Source organism: Manis javanica, chromosome 15 (assembly GCF_040802235.1).
Source record: "Manis javanica isolate MJ-LG chromosome 15, MJ_LKY, whole genome shotgun sequence".
Lineage (NCBI taxonomy): Eukaryota > Metazoa > Chordata > Mammalia > Pholidota > Manidae > Manis > Manis javanica.
Window position 1 is genome coordinate 72,790,362 of NC_133170.1, and position 12,670 is coordinate 72,803,031.

Here is a 12,670-nt window from a genome sequence, read left to right on the forward strand (position 1 = left end):
AAATTACTTCAGATATTTGAGGTGCTCCTCCACTCTTTCAACAGTCCGTGTTCAACAGACATTGCCTGGGTGCCTACTCTCACCCAACATACATTTGGCACAATATAAAGCCATGATATAAGGTAAGCTTTCCTGTATCTCAGAAAATGTCAGCAAAGTCATCCATTGTTCACCCTGAGAAGCAAACATCATCTTAATCGCTACACCTGATGAGGGAGATAATTTCTAAGCTTTCTGGTGTGTGTGTGTGTGTGTGTGTGTGTGTGTATACAGATACTGTATAAACATTCTCTCTTCTATGATTAAAAATATGCTTCAATGGAAGCAGGTGGGAAATTATTTCCGTAAATAAAGCATGTAAGTTAACAAGAACATCAAAACCTCTACATCAACAAGGTAAGATTTAAGTAAGAGGTGCTAACTTGTAAATGCTTATTGAAAAATACTCAAGCTCAGATCAAGTAAGACAACAATTACTATCTTACATGTTAAATTAAGTTGATTTTCCCCCACAGCAAATTCTGCGTTAGCCCTCTAATCTGAGTCCCAGCATGGCCAATTTCCCTGAGTATTGTCTGATTTTATGAAACAGGTACATGGAAAGACACCTAATCTGCTAGCAAGGCAATGAAGGTATAATAAAAAGTCAGCAATAGCCAGGGCAGGGTGTAGAGGTGCTGACTGTAAACACTGACACAGACTTGCTCTGGCCCCTGGCGATGAATGGAGTGTAGAGTAACTGCCCAAACAAATGCAGTCTTTTTTAGCAGATAATTTAAACAAAACATGTCAACTTTTTACTTCCCAGCTTGTCTTTAAAAAAAAGAGTGGGATTGACACCAGTGTCTGTCTGCATCTTCCCATCACCTGGGAACTAATACTCATTGAGGAAACAGCCTTTACAGAGAAAAACCAGTACTTTAGTGTTATCCAAACTCCCTCCTGGAGATTAAACTTTCTTCTTCATCAATTTCTATTTCTTAACTGTTTCATTACTTTAGAGTTCTAGCCAGAAGCAGTGTCAAAAAAAATCAACAACAAAAAAAAACTTAACCTGTGAATTTCAAGCAAGTGGCAGGAGACTGGTAAATCGGTTCCAAGGAGAGTTAAGATGCCCAGGGCAAGTGTTACAACCGTGTAATTACCTGGCACAACAGAATCTAATGGTGTCTCATTAGGTATTAACGGCATGAAATAATTACTGTTCAAGTGACCTTTCTGTCAAGGGGATATATATAAACAAATGAATCACTTAACACCAACATAACATGGTAATACTTGAAAATTGCACCTTGATAGGATTTTAGCATGTGGTGAATTCAAAAGTCAAAGAGTGCTCATCATATACTGGCTTGTGTAAATGACAAACAGTACAGAGTGTTTTCAGTATGTGGCTCATGCATCAGCGTCAGTCTTGTCTTATGAGACTTCTGCTTTTAAAAACTTCTATTGAGAACTGCAATTTTTATAAGGGTTTTTATTGGCTCTTTGATACCAGCTGGGAACAAATCTCTTGGTCCACAACTTCCTGAGTAACGAACATAAAACTGCTACGGCATCGCTGGAAGGGATAAGTTGGTGTTAAGGAGAATCACCAATGCAAATAGCTGGTGGCTGGTGATTCCAAGTGCCAAGTCAGATTTATCTGCACCTATAATTTGCAAAACGTTTAAACGTGTTCCACAAGTAATTTTTCCTACCTCAGACAGATGTAGCTACTGTTGCTGAATTGGTACAGCTAGTGGTGGTATAAACATAATGTTTGTAGTATAAATAAAACCAGTGTTAACAAATTGTTGGATAGAGTACTGGCCAAAGTGTGAGGGAGGTATCTGAGCTAATGAACGTTTGTAAACATATCCTCTGCTTATTAAGGGGACACTGGAGTCATTGGACTGACCTGATTACTGCAGAAAAGGAAACGTGTGGCTCTTTTAATAACACTTTTGGCAAGCAGTGCTACCAACAGTGCCATGGTGACAGGACAAGCAGAGAACAATACTATCTTTTAAACAAAAATAAAGCCTCACTTTTTTCAGCCTTCTTCAACAGTACAGCTATAACAACAAAGCACTTCTCTTTTGCAGATAAAATAACAGGCTGAGCTGTCTCAACAGTTTTATCTCTAGATTCAGACAGTGTCTATTTCTAAATAGATGGAGTAATAGTAAAAGCAAGGCCTTTTGATTTATTCAAATTTTGACTGTAAGCTCTCCAAGTCCTGCAGCCTGCTGCGTTAGTGAAAGACTCTGCCCCTGGAACACATGGTTCTTCCTACTAGATGCACCCAGCGAGAAGCGGGTGCCGGGCGGTCAACCAGCACCTTGATGCATGTTGTGTGTGAGGTGGCAAACTGTCACCAGCCTGTGATTCGGGCAAAAATGCACCTGTCATTTCTGAGGAACACCAAGAAGAAACTGGCTGGGACCATGAAGAAAAAGGAAGTGGAAAAGAGACTTGTAATTTGTTCTAGTATTGACCGCAATCTTAGAGGAGACATGGTTAGAGCTCATCCCCTGAAAACAGTTAAGGAACTAAACACTGGGGCTCGGGGTGATGGGGCCGTAAAATTCTACATCCACTTTACCTGGCAATGTACAGCTTGGCTCCGGTCAAGGATGCCTCAGTCCATAAGACATACACCTTTTGAATAGGCATAGGTAATTTTATTACAAAGGAAATATGGGAGGGAAAAGAGTCACTCAAGGTTTCAGTAATTCAATAATTTATTCCTCTAAAAAAGTGTGTAAAAGTATATAGCTCTCATTCACAAGGTATATATGAATGACATTTAAAATGGAGGCCTTTTAGTATTGTTTCTTTTTATCAAAGTCTTTTAGTGTACTGTACGAGCGCTATACTGTAGTTTTAAATGAACTTCACATATTTTTGTATTCTTTCAAATTGTTTGCTATATATAAAAGAAGCTCACTGCAAAATGCCTGAAGGAAAAAAGGAAACAAAAGAAATTCAGAACTTCCCAGAAATGTACAGCTTTTACATTTAAAAAAGGTTCTGAAATATACATACAAGCATGCTGGACAATCCCACCCCTATCCCCTCCCCATTTTCCCTTTTTAGTTCAAACCATGGTAAGAGTTCTGATTTCTGCAGAATTTCCAAAATTAAAAAAAAAAATAAAATAACTTCTCATTCTGTAGCAAATCCAGGGCTTGTACATTTCAGATTAATTCAGTAAAAAATTCACAAGTAAAATAATGCATATTTAAGGGAAATATTATACAGACTTTTTCACACAGAAGTACATAAGATTTTTTAAAATCTATTGCCATTCATTTATTTTTGCACAAAAACGTATAAATATGTCACCAGCTTTTCTTAACTTAAAAAACTTAAATAAAAGACACCAATGAAAACTACCCTTTGCTGCCTTTTTAAAAAAAATTTTTGTAGGCATTTTTTTGTTTTTTTTTTGTGGGTTTTTTCCTTTTTTGCTTAGAATTGGGTTTTGAGGGAAGAAAAGCCCCTGCATTAAAAACAGCCCATTTTAAAAAAAAATTCAAAGTTCTGATGAATTCTGGGAAAAAAAAGCAACCCCAAAGTGGTAAAAGATTACAAATATCTACTTTACAATTTGTCTTCTCACCAAGATAATTTTTTACAAGTTTACAATCTTCATCATCTTATGCTCTTCAAAAGGCCTTGAGAATTTTTCCTTTCTGATTAAGAAAAAATAGCACTGCAATATTTTTAAAGTCAATTTTACACTGTACACATTAGATACAAATGGTTTTGATATATCAGATTTTTTTAACCTATACATTGCGAAAGTCAACCCCCCCACCCACCCCATTGGTGGTACAGAGAATAAAATTATCCATTTACAAGTTATTTCTCTGCTTTCACATTCCCACAACTTTTTTTTTTAATATAATGTTTTAAACGTTAGATTATTTCAAGAAAAATACTTTTACAAAATCATATCAGTTATTACATTTTTCCTTTTTTTTTTTTTTTTTTGTTAATAACCAGGATATGCAAGTCTCTTGGAAGAACTTTTAGAATTTGTGTTTCTCTCCACAGATGACTAGGACTCAACAGCCTGATCAGAGCGGCTCACAGCAGGCAAGCCCACGCCCACTGACCTCAGACAGAAATGTACAGCAACATAATGGTCAGAAATGAAGTCTTAAAGACAACCCTCTCGGGCCCGGAATGAGGAGTCATAAAATACTTCAATTAGCCATTAATGCTTTAAAAAGGCATTTTTTAAAAAAAGTCCCACCACAAAGGCTCAACTTCAAGTACTAATTTAATGGTTAAGTTGTAATATTTCTTTGAAATAATATTCCTATGGTCCAGAAAAAATTCACCATATTTATAACTGATTTTATGAGCAAACACTTTCGATTGTGATATGTACATGAGTCCCTTTTGATCTAATGAGAGGAGAGACCTGGCTTTCAGTTAAGAATTCACTAGAAAATATATTTCCGTTGTGACTATATAAAACTAATGAAGGTACACGCCTCCATGGCTCGAGGTTGAGCTTGACTGCCTTCTTTATAAAAATGTCATCCTTCATGAAACGCTGGCCACTTTTAATAAGAAACATGGCATAATGTTTATCCGGTTTGTTCTGAACAAAACCTACTGCTGGGTGGTTTTGAACACATTACTTTTTAGGCATGATCTCCCCAATTTTTTTCCACTCCTTTTCCAGCTTCTAGGACAGAGGTATGTAGTCAAAGAATCCTATGGCGGATCTGAGTTGGGTTTCAGCTACTGTACCTGGTCCTCATGGATTAAAAATATTAAAAGAAAGTCACAAAAACCTTATGACAAAAAACTTAAAATAAATAAACAAATGAAGACATCACCAGACCCTCTGTATCTACACACAGGTATGAAGTCAACCGAAGCACTCATGTCAATTCAGACAGGAGCACTAGGGGGACAGAAACCCCATTATGAAATCATGTACTTGAGCTGGTTCTTAGTTTTAAAAAGTCCAAGATTATGGAGTTCAGATAACCCACAGGCCATCCACCAATAACTAGAGGATTTCATCCAAAGGGCTAAACTGCCCTTATTTTTAAACAGAGACTGAAAACACAGACTCTTGTGCAAAAGGATACTGTCTCTTCTGTTTCCCTCTCAAAAAACCACCAACAAAAAAAACTTCCTGTGGACCAGTGGTTGGGGGCTGCGCACACCATAACACTGGCTGAAAGTCACTGCTTATGGAAGTTTCCAGGTCCATGAGAGAAGTGTCAGTGAGTCACTCTGGTAATGAACACTGCAGAAATGACATGTGCCTGCAGAGGAGCAATCACAGTGCGGGACTGTGGGGAGTGGTCTCGAGAAGAGAGTGTGGGGTATCTGCCGAGTGTAGCAGGTTCCTTGGGCTGAGGTTGCGGGGTGAAGGAACTGAGCCAGAGAGAACAGTGCTTTTCCAATCAAAGTATATTCATGATGGCATTGTACAACTGAGTAAGCACCACAAAGTGGACAGGAAGGCAGGAGGTTCGGTCCTGGGTGGCCGGACTGCACGTGAGCCAGGACAGAGCGTTGTACTGCTCCAAGACAAACCTGCAGAGAGAGCGTACCATCAGGGCAAGTGGCAGGACCATGGAGAGGCTGGCTCTCAAAGTCTCATGCTCTGGATGGCAGCAGGGAGGCCTATGCCATTCTTTAACTTCCCCCAGGCTTTGTCCTGCAGCTCTTGTTCTCCCATTTCCCCTTCCTACCAGACCTGCACTGCCCAACGCAGCAGCCCCTGGCCACACATGACTGTAGATGTGCTGTGAGTACAAAACACGCACTGGATTTCAGAGACTTCGTTTAAAAAAAAAACATGTAAAATAGCTCATGAGTATTTTTAAATTGATTACTGTTGAAATGATGGTATTTTTAATATACCTGTTATTATTTTGGTGTATTTTTATATAATTGATAAATTTTAATAACTAAAATTAGCTTCACTGACTTCTTTTTAATATTTTAACATGGCTACCAGAAAAAATCTCATTAGCTGTGTGGCTCACCATATCTATTTCTCTGTGAGAGTGCTGCTGGAAACCAAAATCATGTTGATCAGGTTCTTGCTTAATTAATTTCCAAATTATTTTAGAATTAGAAAACATAACAAAAAGCTTGCTTTTCCTCAAGGTACATGAAGAATGTTTACAGTTTGCTAAAGTGCAAGAGAATTAGTACACACTGCTGGGAGGTATTTCCCAACTATGGCATTTATGGCCTAGTTAATGTTACTTACATAATCCATAGCAGGGAGTGTAAAAAATGTTTTCAAAGCCATGAGCTTCAAAGTCCAGACTCTGGCTTCTAACTGTCCACTCCCTAATTCTGATATATTTTTATCACCATGAAATGCTTCCTCTAAACAGGAAGCTAGGGCAATTGCACTTGCACATGATGATCTAATTTCACAAGGTCTCTGCACGGTCTGTCAGTGTTCATCTGGGGCAACTGCAGCTCTTGCTAGCCAACCAGACAGTGCTCTACTGCACACAGGGCAGAATCTTTTCCATGGACACCACACTTCAATCAGAACACCTTGGATAAACAAGAGTAATTTCAAACTGTACTACTGTGTTGCCTGGGTCTGAATCTACCTTAAAACATCAGATGTGGTTTTGGAGTCAAGAGGATGTGGAACCCGCTGAGAATTCCTGGCAGGGAGAAGTTCATCCGTCTGTGCTACAGAAATGTGATGATGCAGTGAAGCCTGGTGAAAGAACAAAGACAGTTACCTTCCCAGCCTAATCAAACATGGGGCAGAAAAAGGGCAGGCCCAGGTCTGCTAGTAGCAGATGCTCTTTGAAGTCCTTAGAAGTCAGGGCTTCATGAATTTTAAGCTCTCAGTAACCCCACTGTGATCCCAAAGAACTCCATATTCTAGAGTTGAAGAAAAACAAAGCTAGCTTTGCAAATGCTTAAATAATGTGCCTCCTCAGATCTTAGTCTGTAGAAGGTCCCACAGTCTGGATATGATGGCTGACAGTGTCCTTGTGGTGATGTTTAGTATGTTCTTCTATCCTGACTTCTCACAAATGGATAGTTAGATCTTGAGGCTCAATTAGTACCAGGTTCTTTTGCTGGGGGGGCCCTTTCCCCAAGCCCTACCAACAGAGTGTGCTTGCAAACTTTGGGCTTTTTGCCACTCTGTGGTGAGAAACTGATTTCATTCTGGGTTCTTTCACACAAGCTGAAAGTTGGAGGTCTCTATATTAACCCTTAACGTGTTTTAAAAGTTTCCAAGAAATATATAGGAAGGAACAGTGGTAAATCTTTTGGCTGACTCCTGAAGACAACTGAGCCTGTGGCAGGGGAGGTCACCCAGGCTTACCTGTCCTGACCAAGCAGTATGACTGGGGCTGGGAGAAAGACTATCAAACAGAACCATGTGTCTACCCTACATGTACTCTTCAGGCCCCACAGTATACCCTTGGACTGATGCGATTTATTTCTTTGTGACAGGGTTTTGAGTTCCTCTCCTAATTCTTCTCCCCACCTGCAACTGTAACTAAAATATCTTCAGAGTGTAAGCAGATGTGGGAGGAAACAGGGAACAGAGTAAGACTATGGTGACTAAGACAGAAATTTCTAACCAAAACTAAGTTGAAGTGTAAGTCACTCATCCCCCAAAACTTTAAATATGATACCAAACCAACCTTTAGGAAGAGGGGGCACTGATTCTGAGCCTGGGGACAGGAGGACCAAAACCACTGGGGGAGATTCTCAGCTTTGGCAGTTGATACAAAATACCCAAGGGCCAGAGGCTGCTGTTTCAGCTCCTCGGGTGCTTCTCTAGAAAGAAGACGCTCGCCCTGGCTCTGAAAAACAAAGTCCCAAAAGCACGATCAGCATTTGTCACTTTAAGTAAGGCTTTGAAAATCACCCTTTTATCAAGTCACTGTGGACACTGTAGTGACTGATCCCCTTTCTGGAGCATCTCACACAAAACGCCAGATGATGGAGAAGAGCCCAGGGAAGGTACAGTCTTTGATGCATGCATAGTTGCCTGATGACACTATGGCTCAGGCAGCAGGTGCCAGCAAAGCCAACAGCAGAAGTCAAGTACATACAGATTTATTTGCTCTGGTTCCCTTTCTGTGGAATGTAAAAGCTGTCCTGTGACATTATTAGGTATCAAACTAAAAATGGAAAAAGTGGACTCTGGCAGCTAAAGGCCCCATCACACTCCGGTACTCTTTCCCCAGCACCAACCAAAAACCCAGGCACACAGATGACCATCTATCTACTGCCAGTAACACGGACACTGGGAAACATCAAGAAAGCACGGCACTGTGCCAGCATGTACCCAGCATCAACACTGCTGATCTGGCAGCGTGTGAAACCTGCTCATAAAGAAGCCTTGTTTTAATTTGCAGCAATCCCTCAACAAGAGACTCCTGTAAGAGTCTCATTATGCATTTCTGTCACTGACATTTTCCCTATCTTGGATTTACCTAGCTTCAAGAGTTGAAAATACACCTTTTATGTAAGGAATAATAAATAATCCATTTACTTTTCAGAAGGCTTCTGTTTCCAGGAAAAAAAAATCCTCAGCTATTACATCAAGTTGTTATTAGTTCTGAGTTGGTCAAAAAATAAAAACTTACTGCAACCTTGAACAAATTATTTTCCCTGCTGTAATGCCTTAATTGGATATCAAAGAATGTTTAATGGTTCAGAAAGAGGAAATACTGACAGCCTCTCAGGGGTCACCTGGCTGCAGGTGCAGGACTGAAAAAGTCTACATGACTAGCTTCATAGCAGTGCTGTTTAAATTTATAGGACTTGAGGCTTGAACAAAAGGAGAGAATACAGGACGCCTGTTTCTTACAAAACAACATCATACTTCAATTCCCAATTCTTTGTTATGGATAAACCAAATCACAATAAACGGTCCTGGGAGGTAGATACTATTATTTCCATTTCACAGATAAGGTAATAAGGCTGAGAAAGGTAAAGTAAGCTTGTCCACAGCCACAAAGGTAGTAAGCCTTACAACTGTAATTCAGAGCAACATTTATCAAACTCCGAGCATGCCTTCTTGCTGCGATGCTATCCAGAAGTCACATTAATCCTAAATTAAAACTATCCAATGTAAAATTCAAGTTCTTGATTTCTATCACAAGTCTTTGAAGAACCAATAAATTGTCATTAAATAGCAAATGATTATGGAGGAAATAAAACATTTTAAAACTCCTCCTTCCAGAAAGGGCAAATGGGAGGCAGGCAGTCACACGAGAGCAGCCTACTGAGTCATCTTTCCCTGGGTTTATCAGCTCTGTGATGGAAATTTTAAATCTTGTTTTCCTTGATTGTCTTTAAATGAACTCAGAGCTGGCAGTAAACATCCCACCTGTCAGAAACCTAAGTCCGCCAAGTACATCTTTGTGTCTAAATGAGTGTGAACAGGGTTGCTTATACTTGCCCAGTTTGATATACTAGAGAAAAGTGACATAACTATTTTTCTTTGTCTTAACCCTTCAATCTCACAACATTTTAAATAAAAGGTGCAATACAGTGATAAGGCATGAATCATCTAGCTTTTAAACAAAGTTTACAAGAGCTGTAGCACAACATTTAACTCTTTTAATCTCCTATTGATGTACGTCTAATATCCATGGGATATTTAGAGATGAAACTAGTTGTAAACTATGGTTTTTTTCCTTAATAATCTGGGCACTAACATGGACATTTCTCAAAAATCAGCCTCCTGTGGGCTCTGGCCACTTTGGCAGGCTGGCCACAGAAGACATCGGGGCTGCATAAATAAAAGGCACCATGACACAAAACAAGAGCAGCTGGACTCATTTCAGAATAATTAACCATCAGCAGAGTGTTCTTCAATTAGTACAGTTACTTTGCATGTTAAATAAGCAGGGCTGTTGTTGAACTAGCCCTGGAAAAGCCACTATTTGGACAAAAAACAAAAAATAAGTAATTGGGAAGTAATAAGCAACCAAAATTAATTTTTGCTATGAAAACATTAATTGCACAAAACCCTTGCCACTGACTATTCTTCTGATGAAGTATATGCATCAAACAGAATGACACATTTCTTTCTAATTCCTGCCTTCGTTCAAAATGGACTACAGTCGCTTTCCCATACCTACTTCTTTCATATCAAGAACCAAGACCATCAAGAGGAAAGGCACATGCAGTACAGAGACAATCACACATACAGAGCATTATTCTCCTAAAGGCTGAGGGTGTTTTAAACCACCCATTTCAAGTCACCCTTACCCGGCTATGCTGGAAGTGAGAGCCCACACCAATTCCAGGAGAGCCTGGGGAAGGGACTGGGGAGGAGTTGGGAGAGGAATGGAGGTTCCCGGTCATTAATATGCCAATATCATTGTCCATATCATCTGGGAATGGAAGGTCAACAAACATGTCATCTAGAGGAAGGGAGAAAAAGGACAAAAACTTAAAAACAATCCATCCCCAACTTCACCAAAACATTGTGTTCTTAACCTATGACTATTACAAGCACATGTTACTAACTTAGGAAGATTTAATCATGCCTACTGGGTGCGAGGTACTGTGAATTAGTCTTTCATTTTGCATTCTCTTTTGTGAAGTATTAACAGAATGGAGAAATAAAGAATGTAAAATAAAACTCCACTCTCTGTATAGCCTCTAAAGGCACATAAAAGATGGCAGAACAGCTAAAGAAGCAATTTAATAATTAAATAAGTTAAAAGTGACACCATCCAAGAAAACAGCAGACTCCATCTACGCATCCAATTAGCATCTAAAATACTGAAGGCTGAATTAATGCACGTTAATAGGTGTGAACTGCCCTGAAAGTGGAGGCCCATACCAAAAGCGTGACGTTTTCATGAAGAAAGCCTCTCCCCACACTACAGAAGGTACATGCACAGCAGAAAATTTGGAAAGAAAAGTAAAAAAGGGGAAAACCATCACCCGTAACCCAATTACCATGAATATTTTTGCTATGATTCTTCTTCTCGTATTTGTTATTCCATTGTGATCATACTAGATATTAAATTTGGTATCCTTTTACCCTCACACTTAACAGGAGTAAATGTTGGTAGCTGTTGAAAATTCTTCAAAAAGGCAATGCAAATTGCTGCATAATATTGCATATCTTAGAGCTTATAAATAATCACTTAACAAATGCCTTAGTAGATAGTCAAACCAAAAAAATCTATTACAAATAATCAAATAAGGAGTTGTTTTAGAGCAAACTAGACTCCCAATGATTAGCTGAAGGCAGGAGCTACTTCATGCTGCACAGCAGTCTTCACACATTTCAAATCAGATCAGCAAATATTTACTGAAAGAGTCCATGTGCAAGACACTACCAACCAGGTATTATTTTTTTGTCTTTAATGAAAAACAGGAGAAAATTAATTACCCAAGAGAAGAAGTATTTATGTGGTCTTGGTAATAGCATAGACAACTCTTCAAAACCAAAAGCATTCTCAACCCATTGATCCCTCTTCCTATTTCATATGTGCCTACTAGAAGACAGAAAAACCTGTAGCAGCCCAATGACTCATATTCTAGCTCTGTGTCTTGTTGGAGAAGTTGAGCTCGGGGGCTTCCACTCACCATTATTGGGGCTAAACCCATCTTCATTGGGATAGTTGGCCGGAGCCACTTGGATGGTTGACGATGTTGGGAACACCAAGATGTGCGTACAGGAAGCATCTTGAGGGGTGTTAAGCTGAGATGACTGCATGTTCAGTGCAGTGCTTCGGCCAAAAACAGAGCCCATTGTGACAGCATCTTAAAAAAAAAAGAATTATATCAATTCCTTTTGTGCAGCAGTAAACAACTCCAGAAATGAAGCTCCAAGAGGACCTGAGCTGGAGTGATATGAGTTTGATGCAACGGCCACGATGGACACACATTTATAAAGTTGAGCCTGACTGTTCAAATATCTTCAGAGAAATGGGATCACAGCATTTAGCTGTGATAAGCCCAGCCTCATCCCACACTGGAAAGTTGAAGATAAAACTGGACAGGTCCACCAAATATGTCTTAATTGTTTGTATAAGAAATATTTCCAAAAATGAATCTTCTACTCTCTTTCCTCCTGTGGCTGCTCACAATTTATAAAGTATTATTCCCCTAAATAATACAATTCTGTAGAAATGGTACTATTCAACTAGTAATTGTTATACCCAACACTGATTGAATGCTTATTACATGCTAGATTCTGTGCTATACTCTTTATTCACTGGTGCCATCGCATTCAATCACCATAGCTACCTCGAGGTAGGAACCATCATCCCCATTTCATGATGAGGACAGAGCAAAAAGAAGTTATGAAATTTGCTCAAATGGTGCAGGCATCAGTTAACCTAAGGTCTAATGAGCAGACTCACTGGACAGATGACCAGTAACCCTAATCTCACACCATTAACACTACTGACTTCGATAGAGAATGAGTGGACAAGAACTCCCATTTAATCAGAGAAATATCTGGATGGTAAGAAAAGGCTAAATAAGTATAAAATTGCTTAGTTATACAGTTATAAAATAGCTCAGTTGCTAATTTTTTAACACTTCTGCAGCCACAGTGTTTGGCCATCCACATACTGGCACTTAACATTTACTGAGAGCTTACTGTGGGCCAGGCACTGTGCTAAATGCTTCACCTTTTTATGCCTCATCATTCACCCTCAACCATATCAGAGAACTC

At 39.3% G+C, this 12,670-nt stretch overlaps 1 protein-coding gene across 4 annotated transcripts in view; it reads right to left on the reverse strand.

The window, feature by feature from the left end:
• Positions 1 to 2,708: 2,708 nt before the first annotated feature.
• Positions 2,709 to 12,670, reverse strand: part of MED13L (mediator complex subunit 13L) — a 313,145-nt gene continuing 303,183 nt past the window's right edge. For all 4 annotated transcript variants that reach the window (XM_036993616.2, XM_036993615.2, XM_036993617.2 and 1 more), the window contains 5 exons: positions 11,575 to 11,751; positions 10,240 to 10,394; positions 7,656 to 7,817; positions 6,597 to 6,709; positions 2,709 to 5,553 (listed from right to left, as the gene is read on the reverse strand). In XM_036993616.2, coding sequence (XP_036849511.1) covers positions 5,421 to 5,553; positions 6,597 to 6,709; positions 7,656 to 7,817; positions 10,240 to 10,394; positions 11,575 to 11,751 — 740 coding nt within the window. In that variant the 3' untranslated portion in view covers positions 2,709 to 5,420. The remainder of the gene's footprint in view (positions 5,554 to 6,596; positions 6,710 to 7,655; positions 7,818 to 10,239; positions 10,395 to 11,574; positions 11,752 to 12,670) is intronic.